Below are 20,859 nucleotides of genomic sequence, written 5' to 3' on the forward strand. Positions count from 1 at the left end.
TACACGCATTCTTGACCATCAAGAGCCGAGGTGTCAAATGTCTCAGGATGGCAGATTAACCAAGCCATGTCCTCACACACCGCTCTTGCGCAATTTCTCGCTTCTTACAGCCCCTAGGCATTTCGGCACCGGTGCCAGCCAGGCAATGCCCCGCATGGCACGCCACGCACAAGCCTTCAGATGGGTTGAGGAAGACTAGATCACTGCAGCCACTTGACGCCCCTGGCTTCCATCTCCTGGATGTTGGGGATCCACATGGCCAGATTGGTGTCAGCGGAGGCCACGAGCATTCGGCGGGGCGCCCACTTGAGCGCTGTCGGCAGCCCTGTGTGGCCGCCCCACCGCGCCACCTCCTGCATCGTCTTCACATTCCATGCCGCGATGCTCCTGTCCTCGCATCCTGTGCCGTCAGACCATCACACACCTTGTCATGCCTCTGATCATACCTGTACTTCCACTCCTGCTCATATCTTTGCCACTGAAGCACCCACACTTGCATGCATCTACTCGAATGAAGAGGTGTACACCGTACATCCTCGCTTGCTCACAACACTCACACTTTCTTGCACCCTGCTTTCGTGTAAGACCAGCCACACTGCTGTTGCCACACATTCGTGGACGTTAAGCCAGGCACACAGCCTTCAGACTTTGGAGACTAGGCCAATGAGGTCTCACAGCACCCGCACCTGAGAGCAGGTATTTGCTGTCTGGGGAGAAGGTCGCCTCCAAGGCAGGGCCGCCCTTGGCAGAGCCAGTGTAGAAGGTCTGCAGCAGGTTCCCATTGAATGCATCTAACAAATGGATGCGCCCATCCATCACAGCCGCCAGCAGCTTCCCATCCGCGCTGAACTTGATGCTCAAAATGGACTCCAGGCACTGGGTCTCAGAGGGAATCTGCGCGGCCGCCACACATGCACGGGCCAGATTCTTCGGTCATTATTCTGCCCCTCTACATTCAATCAGACCATGCCTGCACCCATCTGCACCTCAGCAGGAACAGATCTCCCACAATGAGGTGGGAGTGGTGGGGAGTCAAGCATGAGCAGAATTTAATCTGGTAATTGACTGTGTTGTGTGATGCTACTCAAGGTGATTGCACTTTGACATTGCAACTCCTGCAGAATACAACAGAAAATATGAAGGAACTGGCCTTACCGTGAACGTGCTGAACGGACCGTGCTCATAGCCTTTGGGGTCGTACAGCCTCATGAGGCCCCGGTCGCCCCCAACGCACAACACCAATCCCTGGACCCAAACAACAGTCACATCTTCACCACCCGCCCAGTCTGCGCTGCGCACATCTCCCTGCTTGTCGAGTTTCCCCACCATGCCAGGCAAGTGCTCTGCAAGGCTGCTCTGCAAAGACACATGGGGGCAAAGAGTCTTGGTGCAGTGTCTGGTAGACTGGAGCATTTGCACCTGCTGGTCAAAGGCGACACAGGACTGGGAAGGAGCGTCCATCACACCCTCGCTCTTGTTCACCCTCAAATCCCATATCCTCACCTTGCGATCCTGCCAGGACCACATCCATACTGGCATCATTTGGGCATCCCAGTGAGTTGAGACATGTCAGTCTAACAGTACGCATGGTGCAGGTGTTGAGAGCGGGAGGGCTCATGCAGCCCTAGAAACTTGCAGTGTCCCAGCAGCCTGGTTTGCCAGAGGGTGCCCACCAGCGATGCTGACAGGAACATGTCATTCTTTGGGGACAGGCACAGCCCAGTGACCCTCTCTGTGTGGCCGCTGAAATAGCGGATGTACTTGTTGTCGTGCATTGTCTGATACCGTATCTTATGGTCTGAGCCCTGCAAGCAAAACTTAAACGCTTGGCAGGCCATCCAATGGAATGCAAGCACAGCAATAATATGCTAGCAAGCACAGAGATACACGTCACAACTCACCTTGGTGGAGGCGTAGATGACCGATTGTGGGTCATGCGTGAAGCAAATATGGGAAACTCCATATTTCTTGCTGAAAAGGACTTTGCTCGAAGTACCCGACTGGGTGTTGTATGTTCTAATGGAATCGTCCTCGCCAGCAGTGACCAGGAGGTCTTCACTTCTGTGAAAGTCTAGGGAATTGATGCGCGCTGAGTTGTCCTACGGCATACAAACAATGCACAGCTTTATCGGTATCGTTGGCTGTGGCTCCATCTTGTCCTGGAATCAAAGACGCTGTGGTTAACGAAGCAAAATTCTAAGGCCCTCCCACCTTGAAGACGCGGCCGACGCCAAAAAACCTGATGACATCATCATTGATCTGCATGAACACTGACTTTAGAGGGTCAGATCATGGATCGCATCGGAGACACTGAGCCACTGTTGCAGCATCCTTTGCTCACAAAAGAATCGAGTGTGGTACGCGTGCTTGGGAACCAGGCAACACGGCTGGTATTCTTCCCTGGAACTTTGCTCCTGTTTTCAAGCACTGAATGGGCGCAAGGACTCTCTCTTCTCCATTTCTAGGCAGGTGCGAGCACGAGGGATTACGTGCCTGCTGACTGGAAGTCTATGGAGGATCAGTCACCCAAGTGTGGGATCAAACTCTTCGACTCACACTCATCGTCTATTGTCTATCCTATATATCGGACGTGCACAATTGTCCGAGAAGACACCGACACGCTCGGCAGGACCGCCAACATGTCTGAGCGCAGGACTCCATCAGTTGCCGACAACCATCCAGGCAAGGCTCCTCTCGAGAACTTGTATCAATAATCTTCAGCGGTGGTTACTGTGGTATTGTGCTAAATTGATGATCCCGGGATCAGTGGAACAGACAGCAATTGATATTCTACTGGAGGAACGCCCAGCATGAGCGATCCCGCCAAAAGCACACGCTGGTCCCGTGCTCAGATCTATGACTATATTTGGTGAAATTACTGCTCTTGCAAATCAAGTCTCCTGCACGAGGCCGTGGGTTGTGTATCTCTGGGGGATGTGGCAATTCCGAACGCATTAGAAGGTCGCTAATCGTTTACGTTGCAAGTTTTTTCGCATTCTTCCAGGCTTCCAGGATCGGATGCCGGCAACAGGAAATGCGCTACCAGAAAGTGGGGAGATCGTGGAGGATGACGTCGCCTTGGCCGACTTGCGCGCGTCCTTGAAACAAGTACGTGGGGCATGCAAAGTGAAGGATGATCTTCTCTGTCGTTGCGGCAGGTTCTTATCTCGTGAATATGCCATCCTGTCTCCCACAGTGGCACTTCGACGCTTTAAAGCTCAGTCTTGAGCCGGTCAAGGGACTTTACGTGAGGCAATGCCTGTGAGGTGAGCTGCAAGTCTTAGGTGTCAAGTAGGGCTACCAAATCTCAGCCTTGGCAAATCTGGAAACGTTTAAAGCTTGGCACATCATATCTTCACCCGCTCACTTGCGTTGCGGCTGTGCAGCTGCTGCAGGAGAACAAGCATCTGAAAGCAGAGGTGGAGGATGTACGCAGACTGAACAGCTGGGCAGCCGAGCTTCTTGATCCCGCCCCTGACCTCATCGATGCGGAGCCAACCGTGATTCCAGATCAACCGATGGCCCCACCCTCCCCCACCCCTGCTCAGCCCCGTCCAATCCTCAAGCGTGTCAGGCAGACTTGACGAAGCTTCCCCACCACCATGGCCCGCCAATTGCCACTTAGGAACCGTTGTCAAGATTAAAACTCAGATGGAGCATTGAGCTTCATTGAATTGTGCTGATCTTTCAGGCGCAGTGGTGTGACCAGTTGACCCGCGCAATTGCACCCGGCGAAGTCTGCTGTCATGACGCTGCCGTGGTGAGGCAATTATCAGAAGAATGTTATCAGACACACAGCGAAAGCCTGCCACATATTACCAAGTACTGCTCTCTGTTTTTCAATTTTTTTGCCAAAGATTCTTTATTCGTGCTGCTGCGTGACTATTTCTGGCTGATCCTTGTGATTGGGACTTTGGTGAGATGCATACTTGCTGCAGTCTCCGTCCCAGAACTCTGAGCACCCTTTTGACGTTCGCGGTCAAGTCCCTGGGCGCACACTGCTTGCAGCGTGTGCCTGGGCAGCATTGAAACTTCACTGTTCTACGTTGGGGTTATGTACAGAAGAGAGACATGAAAACAGGCATTGAGTTGCCTTCTGAGACTCCCTGAGGTTCCTGTGCGCATGAAAGGAGATGACCTCTTGCCAGAGTCTGTGCTCAATTGTGTCACAGCTCCTGGCTTCAGAAGTGCGCCTCTGCAGGTGTTTAGAGTCAGAGTCATACTCTGAACACCTCTCCTTAGCAAAGGGTATTGGGAACTCCCCTGCTGGGGGTAATCAAGGCAAAACCTGAGCGAGATGCTATTCATGCCTGTTTGACCAGGAATTTGTGGCCCAGTTTGTGACGAAACTAGCTTTGCAGCAGTAAAATTGTCCATGCGGGTGCTGCACAGTATTAGTGTGTATTTACCCTGTCAAGGTACACAGTGTGTAATGAGGTTTGTTGGGTTTGGTTGCACATCTGCAGGCCAGAAGGGCTGGCAGCATGAAGATATCGAATGTTATGAAGTAAGCCCATGCGCAGCTTATATGACAAAGTTATGTGGCGAGTATTCTTAATCAGCTCCACAGGTGCCCTGAAATACAAGGGCAAGAACTCTGGTAGATGCAGATGATGCGTAGTGCCAATCTGTCCTGCATGCCTCAGTCATTTTATTGAATGGTTGCGATCGAGTACTGTTTGCTGAAAGAAATATCAGTGTAGTGAAGCTTTGCTGTCTCGATTAATCAAACCGGGTGACTGGCTCTGGCAGGATTGATTTTTGTCCAGTCTTAACATTTGAGCGCTTGCTGGCTTTGGTGTGGTCTTGGGAGTGTGATTATTATTGTCTGCTGCACAAGCGGTTGAAAACGGGTTTTGATTTTAGGGTAACAAGGGATTCTGACGCGCATAAGAGATCATGCGTACGCTTGCCATTGTTCAGTGACTAAGATTTAGTTTCATTTTCATTACATAATTATGCGTACACCTGTGTAAGGGTGCTGCCTGGCATGATGCTATTCCTTTCATTCAAGTTTTCCAGCATTGAAAGAAGAATTCCCTGCATGACATGACCAAAAGAAAAGTGCATGACTTCCATGCAGCCCTGTATGAAATCTAAAGGTAGGCAGTTGCAAGCACTCTCCTAGCCTAGTCGATGCAAGAAAGCATATTTTGGCTGAAGTGACCCAGTCCTATGTACCTGGCTTGCATCAGGACAAAACAAAGAACTGCATGCACTGTACATTGGATTACTACATAGTGGAATTGATCCTCACTTCCTAAACATCAGGCATCCTGATATGAAAGAGCACTCATTACAGATCACTCAAGGTTACATGTCCTTCTTGCTTGGTTATTGGCCCAATACCCCGGTTGCCCTAATCCGAATACCTGTTGCATAAGTATCCAGGTGTGTGCATCTAAAAAGAGAAGGCAAAAGAGAATGATCGCTGAACGGCTACCAAGGTCATGCAATCGTCATGGACAGCTTGCTCCTCAGCAGATCCGACTTTTTTTTTGGTTTTTTTCAGTCACTAACCATTAACTCTGCCAGTAGCCTCAAGAGGCACACTCAATGAAAGTGAAAAGAGGGATCAAGCTCCAGAGTTTGTTAGTCTGGGAAGCTTTCCCTCTGTTCATTCACCCTGCATTTACCAGGCCCGACAGACTTTGCTGCACGGACATACTTTGTCTGCCCCAATCGATCAGGACTCAAATGGGATGGCTCTGCACTGCTTATTCAGGAAGCCTGCTGTGAGGTCATAGGCACTTTGTGCTCAGTGTAGCTGGTGGTGCGAGCAGCCTTTCCAGACCTGCACCCGTGCAGGAAGTTCGCCAGCTTGCCGCAGAGGCCACCTGCACGCATTGCAGACAGTGCGAATCAGCTCCTTTCCTGTCTACAACCACTTCCCAATATGATGAGATGTTTAAGACTGCGCGTAAGCTTCATCTCTGCATGTCAATCTTTCCCTTGGACCTCATCTGTCCCAGGCACAACCCCACGCCACAGCCAGCGCCACTAACTACTAGTACTCCTATACCTTTAGACTACAGTTGCGGCCTGTCTGAAAAACCAATTAAGCAGATTGCTTGGGAGAGCGGCACACCTTGCATGAACGGAGTAGAAAATTGTCCGAGCCTCCATTCTTAAAGAAGCTGAATAGACTGAATTTTTTTATTAGTTTGTACGCACCCTTGGAGGAGCGGCGCCTGGCGGCGTCCGCGCGCGTGGCGGTGGTGGGCAGGTGGCGGGGCGGGAGGTCCCGAGGCGGCGGTGGCATGTCGGTGGAGACCGGGGGGCCCCCTTGCGCGGCCAGCCGGACGGCACGCCGGCGGCGCTCTGCCAGCAGGTGCTCGCGAGTGGCGCGCTGCACCACACCGGTGTCCTCCAGCCCTGCCGTGGCAGCCACCTGCTGCAGGGCACTCCGCCATCAAGGGGTGAAGCAAGAAGGATAGGTGGTCTGGCGAGAAGAGATCTGTGTGTTTAATATCTCCATTCGCAGCCATGACGAGCACACAGAGATGAAGGAGTTCCTCATCAAGTGCGGGCAGGAAGATGCATCAGCATGTTGGACGACTTGGTTCAGGTGCATGTGTTGGTACAACAGCACATACACCTGCACTCAGTGGCCATCATGATGATGCATTTTGACGTGGTGAAAATACCAGAAGCATGACTCTGTGCTCACCTGCATGGATGCTGTTGTGATAATGACGCGGTTCTCTGGTACAGGGCTGGGGCGCACGCCTGCAACATCAATCACAAATACTTCAGCTCCAAGTCAAAACTTAAAAAGCGAAATCCCTCTTGGAGGACGCGTGAAATAAAATTTTGAAATGAAAGGCAAAATCCCACTTGCACATTGCACTTCAGTCCCACGAATATCAGCTGCAGCAATGTGAGACTGACTGAGAAGTTCTGGATCACCTGCAGGCACCAGCTCAGGCGCGGTGCTGGGCCGGGAGCCGCTGCGGCGCAGCAGGGGCGGTGCCGAGTTGAAGCTCTGGAGGAAGGTCTGCTCCGCCTCGACCCACCCTTTGCCGTTGACCCACTGCATTCCCTCCTGCGCTTCGCTGAAGGCCTCGCTGTTCATCGTGTCGTCGATGCGGCCCTCAAATGGCGACGAGCCAGTCCACAGAGGAGGCACCTTCACCCTCGGGCGCCCTGCATTTCCACAAAAATGCCACCCCTCAAATTAGACTACCAGTATATATATGGACTACGCCCACGGTTGGATGGGTCTTGCCTGGATCTGGCGGATCCTTGAAGGCCTAGGATATTTTTGGTAGCCTTTTCCTGTATTTTGTCTGCAGTCTTGCCTGTGGGAGTTTCTATGATGATGGTGGCTGCAGGAATTCAATCAGAAACGCTGAACAGTTGCTGTGCAAAGACCCCTGTCAGGACGTTGCCAGCTTTGTTCCTTGATCCCTTTGTGACAGCTCCAGGGTTGTACCATGCCAACTTCAAAAGCCTTGCAAAATGCCACCGCATTGCCTCAGCTTGCGCACCACTCCAATACATGGAGGACCTCACGACTAATAGAAAGGATGTTGTGCAAGCGGAACCAAGCAGAATCTACATCTCATGTGACACAAACACGTTCTGGCTTTATGCATCTTGGAGCCCTTCCTGAGCAAGGGGTACCATATTCATATTTCTGTCGCTCAAAATTTTTGTCCTCGAGGTGTGCAGGAGAGGCGTGCCTGCAAAAGGGGGCGCAGACTTGTGCGCATCTGCCAGTGCGCCAGCCCTGAAAGGCCCCTGATCCTGCTGCACCGGCGGTGCCAGCATGCGCCGCCGCGCCTCTCCATTGGCCAGCGCCACATGCGGGTGCGCGATGTCCGCCCCATAACTGAGGGGTCCACCATGGGGACCTGTGATGATGCAGCACAATTAATCGCATTGTATCTTGTCCTCCCGGGCCCCAAAGGATTCCGATATGAGTGCTTATGTGCGTTGCCCAATAGTGGACCATGCTTTCTGGTAGTGGTTTCGAGGACTTGGCAATCTACAGAAATCAGAGCAGGATCCTACCTTGACGAAGCAGCCAGCTGACAGCCAATCAATCTGCTCTGTAACATATCGTTCAGGAACTTGGGGCTTACCCCTGAGGAATGCCGGGGCGCTGCCGGCGCCACTGCGGCCGAGGCCGGCCTGGCGGAGGTTCTGCAGCTCCCCCTTGATGCTGAAGCCGCCGTGCTGCTGCCCCTCAACTGACAGCGACAGCGACGACACAGGGATGTCTCGAAGATACACTCCCTTGCCCGGGAGCGCCTCCTGCTGTCTGGGCTGCTTGCCGGCCGCCGGTCGCTGCTGGAAGGCCGCCAGCTGGCCGGCTGCAGGAGTCGCTCGGAAGCTACGCGCGTTTGCTGAGGTGGCAAGGCTGCGCTGCCTGGACAGGGGGACACTCTCGTCCCAGGGGCTCTGGTGTGTGCGGCTGAAGGGCACAGGGACGCTGCTGTGGCTGGTCAGGCCGTTGGCTGACTGCAGCTGCTCCAGGGAGACCTTGGTGATGCGGTTGACTGTGTTCATGGCCGTCTCTGCCACCGCGTTGACGGTCTCGATTGCCACGCTCATGACTGTGGCCATCGCCGCGGCAATGTCTGTGGAATCCTGCATGCATGCAGGGGCGCCAAATTTGGCAAGTGCTGGGTGAATATTCCTACTGAACGTTAATGCAGGGATACCATGTCTGCAATTAGTGGGTGTCACAATCCTTTACATTATTGCGCTTCACTTTCCCCTGTACCCATCTGCTGTTCGATTTTCAAATGTCAAGCACAACTTTACATGAGCAAATTTGCAGTACATAGCGTCTCGTACCGTGTGAGGCAGATGGATGCTGCTGGAGGTGTGCAGCACGCCTGCATCTGGGACATGCATGTCATGCTTCTCGGCATCCTCCAGAGTCTTCAGGAGCTTGGCATCCAGCGTGGCGCCTGCACAGAACATGAGAATTGGCTTGATGCTGAGAGCCGCTGCCAATTGCTAATTGAGCCCAAGATTGCTTTAGATCTTGCTGCAATGAGATGTTGTTGAATGGAGAGGGTGCTGCCCATACCATCGTTCTCGAAGTCCTCTTCAGCATCAAAGAACATGGTCTCCACTATTGTGGTGGTGGAGATGGGTCCAGCTGCACCCTGAAACCTCTCATTCTGTGGCTTGCAGGAGTACTCACTGCGGAGCAGACAAACAAAAAGTTAAGTTGCCAAGTGCAGGATCCTTGACATTTCCAAGACATCACACTGCCAACAAGCAATCAAAATTGCTTGCCTTATGAAAGTCACCTAATTCCGCTTTGCTGCGTTACAATTATCCTGTAATTGAAAAGTCGACAAAATCCAAGACTAAAACTGCAGTCTGCGCACCTGCTGGTGTCCATTGACTCCAGATCCTCATCTTCGCCGCTGCGCAGCCCTGCAGCAGAGGGGTTGTGCATCGCTGCATGCACCCCAATGGTGAAGCTGTCCACCTGCTGCTGCGTCTGCTGCTCCGGTGTGCCCCTCCGCACCGGAGCTTCTCCGCCGCCGATGTTGAGGTGCTCTTGATGCTGCCTCGAGCCAAGCCCTTGGCTCAGATTCTCCTTGGGCAGCACCTGAATAAGCAAAGTGGACGTGAACAGGGGTACATGAACCTGAAACATCTGAAAATCTGGCATCGAATCGCCACTGAAAATTGGGTTAGACTGCTATCAATTCAGATTGCATATGTCATAATCATTGATGCAAGATGCATGCTTCATACTGCATGAACACACAGTTGAAGCAGAGATAAATATACTCCGTCAGATAGGGCATGCTCACCTGTGCAAGCCGGTTCCTGAGCAGGCCCAGGTCCGACTGCTCCGTCAGCATCAGGTTCTCAGGGAACAGCTCCTCGTCATCTCCCCTGCCCAACTCGCTCAGCGGCTGCCAGCTGAAGTTGGAGCGGGGGCTGAATGCCCCAGTGCGCTGCTGTTGCACAGTCACTGTGCCGTCCTCCATGACAGAACTGAGGGCCGTCCAGCGAATGGGCGAGAATGGCTGCTGCTCACTGATGGATCCAGACCTGCCCTGCTCATTCCAGTGCGCAGTGTGCACCATGTTTTCACCTGTGCTGTGGATGGATCTCTGGCTGCGGAGGCTGGTGCCCTGGAGGACGGAGCCCTGCTCAGCATTTGCCGCGCGCACAATCTCCAGAGAGCGTCCGCCGCGCGGCGTCAGGCTGATCTTGATGGTAGAGGGGCTGAGCGCGGCGCAGGTGCTGGCTGATTCCACGGTGCTGACACTGTACTCAGAGAAGCTGTCCATGGTCTCCAGCTGGGACTCCCTGGCCCACTCCCCTGAAGCGGCGCCGCGCGGCTTGTATGCGGCCTCTGTGTGTGCGTCGCCGCCGTGGTGCTCGCCCCCATAGTAGCTGCTGGGGAAGTGTGCCTCCCTGCCAGCCGCTGCCTCCATCTCGGCTTCGAGGTCATCAGCCTCCATGCTGGCATCCAGAATCTCTTCCACCAGCCTGAGCTCCTTGGGGCTCAGCTTGCCGGGCTGCCTGTACTGCAGATTGTCTCCCTTGTCATGCAGCTTGTTGGTCATCCGTTCCAGCAGCGCCCTCTCCTCGGCAGTGATGCTGCCGTTGGCAGTCTCTGCCGGCGGCGGCTTCTTTGTCCTGGGGTGGCTTGCAGAAGCTGGGTGGACCTGTTCGGAGTTTCCAGAGCTGCGCTGGCTGTACAGGGGCCGCATGGACATGCCGGAGTGGTGCGCATGGGAGCGCCAGGTTTTGATGCGCAGGGCGTGGCCCTCTGTGGCCAGGTCCAGGGAGTTGAGCCGAGTGCCCAGCAGGCTATCCACCTCCTTGCCCCCTGCAGGGATGCCTTCCAGGACGGAGTCTGTCAAGGAGAGCCGCTCTGCCGGCAGCGGTGCGCTCCTCATGTCAGGCTGCTGCACACCGGCGTGCACTCGCTGGTAGAGCGGCGTTGACTGATCGCTGCCCTCTGTGGAGGACAGCTTGCTGCCATGCTGGTGACCTGCGAAGTGAAGGACGAGTCTGTCAGTAAGTTGCTGATAGCAATATGGCGGTGCGCTGTCAATCTGCCTGCCATCAGATGCGTGCTATGTACTACAGGAGATGCAATTTGCATCGTGCCATTTGCTGTGCACATGCATTACCATCAAACACTACCGCAAGGGTTGCATCTGGCAACGGGACCAGTACCTGCAGGGAACTCCATGTGCTGGGAGACATCTGGGTCCTGATAGATCAGTGCACCCGAGACGAGGTTGAAAGGCATGTCCGCCAGCTTGCCAGGAGTCTTGGGGCCCTCATTGGATGGCCGCCCATTGCTGCCGTCCATCACTCCAGACAGGGCTTGCACAGGTGTCGTCAGCTGGACAGGTATAAAACTCAGATGTTAGCATGCAGGGATGTCTTCCCTAGGATAAGTCTATGTCTAACAAATGTGGCCATTTCACATGGACACATGACGAGAGCTGACTGCCAACAGGCACATAGCATGCATGCATGGCAATTCATGCAAGTGCATGTTATCTGTAGCAAGGCAGGTGAGGCAATTTTCACACCTTTCCAGCATCTTCAAGCGCGCCGATGTAGCACAGGGCAAAGTCGTTGAGGATTGTGGCCTCTTCTGCGGCTATGCTGGCCAGGGCATTCTCCACCTGCTGTGGCAGATCCTGCAGCTGTGCGTTCCTGAAGCTCGCTGCACAGGTTGTCAGTGTTGTCTTCACCTGCAAGCACAGATTTGTGATGTATATCGAGGACTCCTGATGACCTCCTGGTCAGGCAGCAACGGCATGCATGCTGCAATGCATGCATTGAGGTTTGCTAAAATGAAATTGCCTTTAGTGCAGGCATGCATGACAGAGGCTGCAGGCTGTATCCCTGTAACATGATGAAGAACCCATGAGCATGCGAACCTTCATCCATGCATGCCTGCATGAGGAAGCTAGCATCAAAGGATCTCACCTCGCAGCCTGTCAAGTCCTCAGCCACAACAGGTCTGTAGAGCCACTGCACATGCCGCATGCGCATGGTGGCAGCGCCATCTTCCAGCAGCATGTAGCTGTCCACTTGCACCAGCATGCAGCCGCTCTCTGGGTCATACATCATCTCATGGATGTCCATCATGTCCACTAGCTTGGGACCACCTGTAGCCACACACTTCATCCGTTCAATCCTTGCAAGGTTTGCTATAAACACAGTGGTGGTCACTGCACCACCAGAGACCTAAGCTAAAACATGCAGGTGTAGAATAAGAAATGAAGACCCCACAGGCAAGTCAGTACTTGGCTTGCGCTCCTCACCAAGCATTGTCTTGAACCAGGAAGGGCCCTGGAGTGGCGCAGTGTACAGGCATCTCCGCTTCCTCACAAACCCAAATTCTGAGCCTGGAGGGTCCCATGGCTCCATCTCAACCCTGGAGCTGCCATGCGAGTCCTTGTGGAATTTTGCCAGGTAGTCTGAGTCTGCCAGCACCGAGTAGATTTGCTGCACAACACACGGAAGGCTTTGTGAGACAAATTTGTGCCAGTCACACTTTGGCGTTGTCTGCACCCAGCTCACTTGCCTGCCTTCGCATCTGCATTCTGCAATGCTATTTCCTTCAAGGAGAGCCGACGTTTGGTGTTGGTGAGGAGATCGGCTGCGTTTGAGGCCAGGACGGCATAAGGTGACAGGCTCATTGGACTTCCCAAAATGCAATATAGCTAGCACGAATTTACCAAAACCTTCACGCAGAAATTATCTGCAGTTGTGAAAGCCTTGATCGCAGCGAATTATTCGTAAATATTAGAGGCTCCCACTGAACGTGCTACCACTCAAGAATAAAAGGTGGCCCCTGCAGCTTGGAAGTTGGCGCTCACCGGGACGCTCCATGGCATATAAATGGCTGGCAATTCCTTACGCCTCACCATCGCTGCTTCTGTCTTTAAAGGACCGTCACGGCCCGATATTTACAACGCGTCAAGGACAGCTGATCTTTACGCTGTTGGCCTTGGCTTACACCTGCCGCCTCTTACGTCTGCCAAGACGGTCATCTTGATGCTTGAAGTTGGAGCACAGATATGAAAGTGCAGGCGGCTTTGGACTCACCACCTGCTTTAGCAACTACCGCGTTGCATGCACCTACGCGGCTCAATGTTGTAATGAGGTACAGAAGGACAGATTTTCCTCATCTCAACCAAGCTGAAATGGATCTACACATGATGCATTGGACTGCTTGGCTGGTACAATTCTTATCATTGAGAGTGATGTACATGTGACACTGTTTGTGCTGAAACTCGTGTGCCCCTGGGAACCGTGATCAGAGCGTAGGAAGTGCAAGCTTCTGTTTCACCGTGGGTATTTGAAACAGAACCAGGATTGTCCACAGCTATACACTGCACACGCATACGACAAGAAAGCTGATGGCACTGGGGATTGGGGAGCACATGCATTTCTAACATGTTCATTCCTAGGCAAAATCGCCACCTGGATGCTTCTGTAACACCGACACACTTCTAAAACCCAAGCCATACTCGCTTAGCAGATATTTCGACGCTGCAGTGGATGATTCAATGGCAGAGCTGCATTTGCAGGCTCGTGCCATCGCTGCAATAAGCTGAGACAATGCATCATGCACCTTGCGAGAGTCTGAGCAGCTCTGAGAATTGATGGAAATTACGCACTCGAAGGCCAGTCGCTGTTACTCTGGGCAGGATTCATTTCACTTCCTGAGCTCATTACTGTGCTGCAAAATGATGTCCCCTCAGGCTAACTTGCAGTTGAATTCCTCAATCTGCTAATTACTTTGCTGCAGAGCTGCTGCCACAGAACAACTTGGCAAACCAGCTCGCCTTCTGCTTCTTTGCGCCAGTTTCTGCTCTCACTTCACCATCGCTGATATAAGTCTTCTTGGGAGTCGGCAGATGCCCTGCAGCAACTCCTCCTTGCTCCAAAGATTTTCCATTGATTCCCTGCACCCACAAAGCCACTTGTTCCTTACAGGCTGCACAACGTGCACCTAGTGAACTCAATGCGCAAATATCTGAAGAAAGTGCCCTGTTCATCCACGCCAAAAAGGAAACTTGCGTGGAAACCTGACCTGTGCACCGTTTGCTCCCATCTTCTTGGAATTGGTCTTCAGTGCTGACCGCGGGGTCTGCCCGTTACGGGCCTCCTGCCCGTGCATGGGAGCCACCCTGCACAATGAGATACCTCCCCTCATCAGCTCCCTGTTCTGTACTTTCCTTCGCCAACAGACGACATCGCTTTCATGCAGCTGTCTTGCACGCTGATCAAAAGCATGAGCCTCCACAACCAACGCAAGGAGACATCTATGGCCGCGGCATCAAATACTACATGCTTCACATGCGTCAGAGCCTACTCAATAGACTTCTGCGCATCCGGGGTCCAATTGTTCCTTCACCAGGATGTAATCCCTCAACAGATTAAATTGAGAAGATTCTATCAGCGGTTGGCCTGTACCTCTTGGCGGAGGGGAATGAGGTCCTGGGGCTGGTGGGCTTGTCACCCTTTGTCACTACCACGATGTGCCCCGGCCAGCGCGCGTCGCCGCACCTCACAGCGGCGCCCGGCTCGAAGCGCACACCCGAGCCCAGCCGCGACAGCTGCGCCGGCTGCTTCTTCTGCAGCCGCAATCACTCACGGAGTTATAGTCTTTGATCCGTAGCAACCGGACCCGAATCATAAGTGGCAATTGGCTACCCCGGAGCCCAGCATTTACTGAGTGTGGGGGGCAGGCCCCCCAACCACTTAGTAACAAATAGTAATCTGTTAAATCTGTAATCTGTTTAAGACTACTCCCCCATTTAGAAAACCCAGCTCATATGCTGTCCCTTTTCTACCTGGAATCTCGTGCACATCCTTGTACGGGCCAATCCACTGTACCCCGGCTTGCGGGGGGGGGGGGCGGTATAAATACTGAGCACCGTGCCCACGATTGATCGGATCTTGCTTGGATGTGGCGAGTCCAACAAGGATTAGGATTGTGGCAGCTTTTGTCTGCAGCTTGTCTGCAGACGCACTTTGCCAAATGACACGAAAAGCGTGTAATAATTACAATACTGTACCGTCACCCGTATTGCACACCACCTACATGGACTACTGCAAGGTGTTTCTGTGCAAAAGTGTTTGAGACATTGCAGAAGGCTTGCTGGAGAGGGTGACAGCACCACAGGCACACACTGGGCTCTGGGCATGCTCGCACTCACAATGGCAGAGGGGCAGATAAAATTAATTTTATTGCTACACGTTTTCCAGTCCTCAAGGACTAGGTACGCCAAGCAACACCTGAATTATAAAATGCTGGTGGTGAAATTGTGTATGTTCTTTACCTGAGGCTTGTAGTCGTGGGTATCATCCGCCCACCTCTGGCTGCTTGCGCGCTGCCTGGGGCTCAGCGCCCTGGATCTCGGCGTTGTGGGTGCAGACACAGACTTCTGAGGCGTCAGCAGCTCTGCCAACAGCACATCGCCCTCTCAAATCTGGGGCAATGTATAGAAAATTTCCACTTCACAGAAACGACAACGCTGTCATCTTGTGCGTCACTAGCATTGCAAATACACCGCACGCCAGCCGTTTCTCCTCGCTGCTTTGAAAGTTGGCATCTCTCTCGTTTCCACTCGTGAACATAACTTGAACAAAAAAAGGGACGTTCACAAGTGCCTGATCTGTTGATCTTGCATCTATCTTGCATGCAAACCTGATGGCCATTGAGTGCAAGTGACGGGCTAGAAAGGTATCCCATACTGATAGCGCACAGAATAGTGTTGTCAGGGTCTGAAAGTCACCTACGGCCGCCATGCCGGGGCCTGGGTCGCCCGAGGCCTGTGCAAGGAGGTCGCTGTTGCGCCGCATGGGACCTGCGGCTGACTGGCGAGTCAGGGGCCGCCCAGCTGCCCTCTGCGCGGGGGACGGGGACTGATTTGGGGCCCTCCTGATGGCCATGGGTGCGGCGGCGGCGGCCTTTGGCGCAGGAGTGACTGGAAACTGCATTTCCTCCCTGAGGACACCATGACACCACAGAAGCATAGTTGGTGCATTGCAGTAGGTTCATATGCAGCTGCTTCTCTTCGCAGGGCTTGCCATCCTGACATGCTAGATTTGTATTTCCTTGGTTATTAGTAACAAGGACCTCTAGACGGGGCACCCTATTACAGCATGCATAGCATTATTGTTATTACACGCCTTTCCAATCCATGAGGATCAGGTGCGTCGCAGCAGCGTTTCTATGACGGCCTTCCAACCTTCTCTATCTTGAGCTCTCCTCCACCAGGTCAGAGATAAACCAAGAGAAGCCAGGTCATGTCTGACATAATCATTCCAGGACTTGACAGGTCTACCTCTTCTGCCAGCACCTGCCAGCACCATAGCATGCATGTGTAAAATATTCCCATTCTTTGGCAGCGCAGGGTCTGCAAGACAAGATGTAAAGGCTGTGCTGGCAGTGACGAGCCTTACATCCTAATCATGCAGAACCAGCGCAACCAAACAACCAAAGGGTCACGGCGCAAGCGGCATGTCCAAGATGCACTAGCTCAGAAGAAGTTGTGGGTGCCTGCGTCCTGGGAAGTGATAAATGAAATATTCCCCGAGGCAGAGTGCTGATGGAGAACAGCATAAAAGCTCACTCTTGGCGGCTGACGGGCAGGATGCTGTTTGCCGGGGTGTGGAAGCGCTCCTGGCTGGAAGGCATGAAGATGTAGTACTTCCCCTCCTGGTCAATCGTGGGCGGAAGCTGCTCCGGAGGCCTGCACGTGAGCAGCAAGCTGATTACCGCACATCATGTGCCCTCCCTCTGCAGACAAGCTGCAGTAAAGCTGTGCACAATATAGCTTTGCGATTTGTGGATGCCTGTGCACCTTTTGCACTGCAGTCTCACATACAAGAGAGTGCATGTGCACAAAGCAGCAGACATCCAGCGTTTTCTGAGCACAGATGTACCTTGCCTTTTGGTAGGAAATGCGTGTAATAATAATAACAATTATATTTATATTGCGCACCCGGAAGTTGGCACAGGATCCTCTGCAGCCGGCGCAGCAGGTTTGGTGGGGGCCTCCTTGGCAGCGGGGGGACCATCGGCCACCGCCGGCCAGGGTGCCTGCTTGGGCAGGGATGAGTCTTTAGTTACCCCTGGCTGGGGGGTGGCAGGGGTGGTAATGCGGATGCGCTCGCGCTCGCGACTGCGCGGCGTCAGCGGATCGGCCGCAGCATCGGCCGCTCGGCGGGTGTTGACGCGCGCTCGGGCCGTCTTCGGCTGCTGCAGGGGCACGCTCTCATCCGCCCACTCCTGGCACATCCTCCGCACCGAATCGCGCTGCACGGCCGGACAGAACAACACCCCCGGTTTGAACGTGGCCCCGCTGTACTGACTCGGTGCTTTCCCAGTGCTGACTGAAAAGTGACTTAACAGGTACACTACCAGAATTATCTCATCCTAGATCAGTGCTAGATCAGTGCTCACCCAGTGCTTAGTCACGAAGATATCCACAAATGCTAAAGAAACACAGCGTGCTGATCTGTGAAAGGAGACCCAGAATACCAGTAGCTGTCAGTTGGCTGATGCAGCATGTTAGAACACATTTCGCACCCATTAGAGTAACCAGGGGATTAAAACTTCGAGAGAAGTGCCTACCTGGTCATAGCGCCGCTCCGTCTGGCTGCCAGAGGGCACAGGTGCAGCCTTTGGCACGACAGCAGCTGGCTTTGTGCTCGGGCCTGGAACAGCCATGTTGCGCTGGGAGGACCGGGGGCTCTTTGCGCCCTTCAGGATGGAGGCTGTCTTGGCTGGCGTCCTGGGAGAGAAGGCTCCTCCATTCACTTGCATGGCTCCACCTGCGCATGGTGCTTTACCTGCTCATTAAACTGAACTCCCCTGAGCTGCCTCCTAAGCTGCGCAAGCTGACTTGCATGCCGATGGCTTTATCTCATGTGCTGACAGAGGTTGCATACTGTTGTGGGACTTCTCAGTGGAGCAGTCAAGCAGTGAATGATCTGGGCCTCTCGACATGACATAGTCTCAGTGACAGGTATCAAGCAATCATGCATTGCTGTTTAGTTGCGCACCTCTGAGCGACAGGACGCCAGGAGCTGCCGGCTTGGGAGAGGGACGCCTGGGGCTGAGCACTTGCTGCCCCTGCTGCTTCTCCAGCTCCAATTTCGGCAAAGGCTTGGGCACTGCAGCTAGCTGGCTGTCCACTGAGCGTCCTGCATTGCCAGATGTACATTCTCAGAACACGAAGCAAGCAAGCACAAGCAACAAGCAACCCGGCCGGGAGCGTTAGTCAGTCACAGTCTTAGTCTTTGCTGCGTGCAATCGAACTTCATCTCACCGGATGACCCCACAATACTCAAGGGCGATATGAACAAGTACCTACTGTGGGTTTTAACCTTCAACTAAGAGAAGATAAGGTTGAGCACTCACTGCGAGGCAGGCGGAGCTTCTCAGAGGCATCATAGTACACAGAGACTGAGTCGTTGGTGTACAGCGCTCCCTTGCCAGGTGCCTTACTCTGTTTGACAGCACACTAGAGAATCAAAACTCATGCTAGATGACAGTAAAAAGGCACCAAGCATGCGCTTGACTGATAGAAAGGACCTCCTACCTCAGTTCATGCATGCTAAGTGCTCACTCAAAATAGAACTCCGTCTACTGCTGAAGCAAGCTCTCAAGTATGCACAGATCTCATGGGGAGTTTAGATATGCATCGCTAGCAAGAGCAGTGGGCAGTTTGCTATCCACATTGGATATTCCAGCCAGCACACCTGAGTGTGAATGCTTCTATACCGCAGGGCAGATACATCACAAGACACAGGGAAGTCAGGGTGAAAAGCCGGGATCGCACTGTGGGCCTGGATGTGGTGCCTCTGCCAGCGGCTGCATGGTTTCCATTGGGTAATGGGCGCAGGGGTTGTGTGTCTTCCCCTGCTGGGGCAGGTTCTCCCAGGTGATCATCTGTGATGATGCCATTCTGAAAAGGCACCTGCGCAACAACATGCGCTCCCTTAGAACCCAGGGACAGCGCTGATGTGACCATGCAGCGGTGTAACAGAAAATGAAGCATCTTTTGAGATAACTCTGTCCTTTGGCCAATCAACTACTTCATAGTGATCCTTCGGTATGCATACTGATGCAACTGATGGCATGGCTGTACGGACTGCCATGAGGTATCAGTATTGACCCACAACTCGCTCACAAAATATGAATGAATGGAGCAACACCATTCCAGACAGGCTCACCGTGCCAGCAGCAAGCATGTCCCGGAAGATTTTCATATTGTGCTGCAGGTACTGAGCGATGTCATCTTTTGCCTGGGATATGAAGATGGACTCCACTGCTGTCTGCAGGCCCCACATCCATGCGTAGTCCGCCTTTGCTGTCAGCGTGACATCAATCTGCACCCAAGAACCCGCATTTAGTGCCATCAAAATAATAGGGCAGCACTCCTAGCGATCCTGCTGCTGCATGCAACTCCAGGCAATGTGCATGGCATCTTGCAATGGCCAATCACACGCCGCAAGGACTCGCTGCGGATACCGGCAGTCTGAGGAGATGCAGCCATCAGGGTTTGTGCTATTGGCAAGTCCTTGAGCCCGAAGATCTGATCAGGAAACAGGGGTCTACGGCTCACCGTGACAAATGGGGTGCCGTCTGCTTCAACGCGGTTCAAGATATCCCAGTTCATGTCTGCAATGGAGAACTCGCCGTTGGGGCCATTTTGGATGATGGGAGCCGAGTGGAAGGTCAGATTGCCTGTCTTAGTGTTGAACGCAGTGCTCTGGTGGTCGATGATCGGCAGTGTTGGCCTTCCTGCCAGGCACAGAGGCTGATTCAGCAATGACTCGGCAATAGCACACTTGATCCAGCCTATTTTTAAGCAGGCATGCATGAGTGAATATGACCAGAAGACAATCTGAAAAGGCATCCAGAAGGCCTCCCGGTGATGTGCACTCATGCATGCTGAAGGCCTCAGCAGGCATCATGCAGCTTCCTGCAGCAGCCCAAAGCACGAGACTCTAATAAAAGCATGCTGAGGACATGAGTCTTTCGCTAATTGCCCAGGGTTCTTGAATCTGTGTTGCAAACAGAACGGAGGAAAGCCAACCAATGAGCTTCTTCAGCCATCCAGGGGCTTTCATCTGCGAAGCAAACTTCACTGTGCGATGCTTTGTCCCATCTGCTGCAGCATCAAAGGTAGCTGGCTCCCAGGCTGTGCAGCTTGCGTTGTCATCCTTATTGTGGTCCTTTTGGAAATCAATGTACACCTCTGGAAGGCCTCCTACAAGATGAAAGTCCTGCACAAGTTGAAGTTGATATTCAGAGGTGCTCAGATTTGACGTGTTTCTGACGTGTGAGTGTGCTCCTACAATCTCACATGTATTATAGTGATACACGATCCCACTTTCACTGAGATCAATCAGTGCGATGCACTTCAGGGCAACTTCAATCAGCTGCCTTCGTAGGTATTGCAGCAGCTGTTTCCATCGGACCAGGATCTCGTCCAAACGAAACCAGCAACCAGATAATAATAAGGTGATGCCATCCAGGCTGGCGAGGCTCACAATGCATGACAGGCTGCTTGGCCTTGTCAAAACAGCAACAGCGCTGAGTCCAGGCATCAGCGCCCCTTACCATAGCAGTGATGCCGGGAATCTTGACGGATGTAAAGAACGTTTTCACCATGGTGCAGGCACTTCGGGATCCCCCTTCAAGGCTTACTCAAGCTGCTGGTTGGAGGCTCAGGATATTGGGAATCCCTTGGACTCGCCGACCCGTACAGTCTCGCAGCTTACACACACACACACATCACTTGCAGACTTTGCTGTGAGAGACATGACGATGAGCCTCATCGATGCAGTCAACTTGAGCAGCCCATCTCACATTGGTAA

At 53.2% G+C, this 20,859-nt stretch overlaps 3 protein-coding genes across 3 annotated transcripts; 1 reads left to right on the top strand and 2 right to left on the bottom strand.

The window, feature by feature from the left end:
• Positions 1–200: 200 nt before the first annotated feature.
• On the bottom strand, positions 201–2,265 carry COCSUDRAFT_13056 (histone H3 methyltransferase complex and RNA cleavage factor II complex, subunit SWD2; the record flags this gene model as incomplete). The annotated part of the gene is made up of 7 exons (XM_005650277.1): positions 201–392; positions 676–876; positions 1,147–1,245; positions 1,420–1,512; positions 1,674–1,817; positions 1,902–2,099; positions 2,212–2,265. The coding sequence occupies 7 exons, from the start codon at positions 2,263–2,265 to the stop codon at positions 201–203; spliced, it is 981 nt and encodes a 326-aa protein (XP_005650334.1).
• Positions 2,266–3,018: 753 nt separating this feature from the next.
• Positions 3,019–3,584, top strand: COCSUDRAFT_60804 (hypothetical protein; the record flags this gene model as incomplete). Its single annotated transcript, XM_005650278.1, has 2 exons — positions 3,019–3,108; positions 3,387–3,584. The coding sequence occupies 2 exons, from the start codon at positions 3,019–3,021 to the stop codon at positions 3,582–3,584; spliced, it is 288 nt and encodes a 95-aa protein (XP_005650335.1).
• Positions 3,585–5,721: 2,137 nt separating this feature from the next.
• COCSUDRAFT_40060 (hypothetical protein) lies at positions 5,722–20,653 on the bottom strand (the record flags this gene model as incomplete). Its single annotated transcript, XM_005650279.1, has 29 exons — positions 5,722–5,837; positions 6,175–6,391; positions 6,671–6,729; positions 6,910–7,146; positions 8,088–8,595; positions 8,806–8,921; positions 9,044–9,159; positions 9,351–9,577; positions 9,786–10,861; positions 10,904–10,981; positions 11,170–11,341; positions 11,535–11,699; positions 11,938–12,119; positions 12,276–12,459; positions 13,839–13,925; positions 14,054–14,150; positions 14,437–14,597; positions 15,340–15,425; positions 15,762–15,973; positions 16,602–16,721; positions 16,974–17,287; positions 17,606–17,805; positions 18,037–18,177; positions 18,395–18,482; positions 18,816–18,953; positions 19,210–19,365; positions 19,602–19,780; positions 20,076–20,265; positions 20,603–20,653. 29 exons carry the CDS (start codon positions 20,651–20,653, stop codon positions 5,722–5,724), a joined length of 5,673 nt encoding a protein of 1,890 aa, XP_005650336.1.
• Between the last annotated feature and the right edge of the window lie 206 nt (positions 20,654–20,859).

The sequence above is a fragment of the Coccomyxa subellipsoidea genome (assembly GCF_000258705.1).
Source record: "Coccomyxa subellipsoidea C-169, whole genome shotgun sequence".
Taxonomy (NCBI): domain Eukaryota; kingdom Viridiplantae; phylum Chlorophyta; class Trebouxiophyceae; family Coccomyxaceae; genus Coccomyxa; species Coccomyxa subellipsoidea.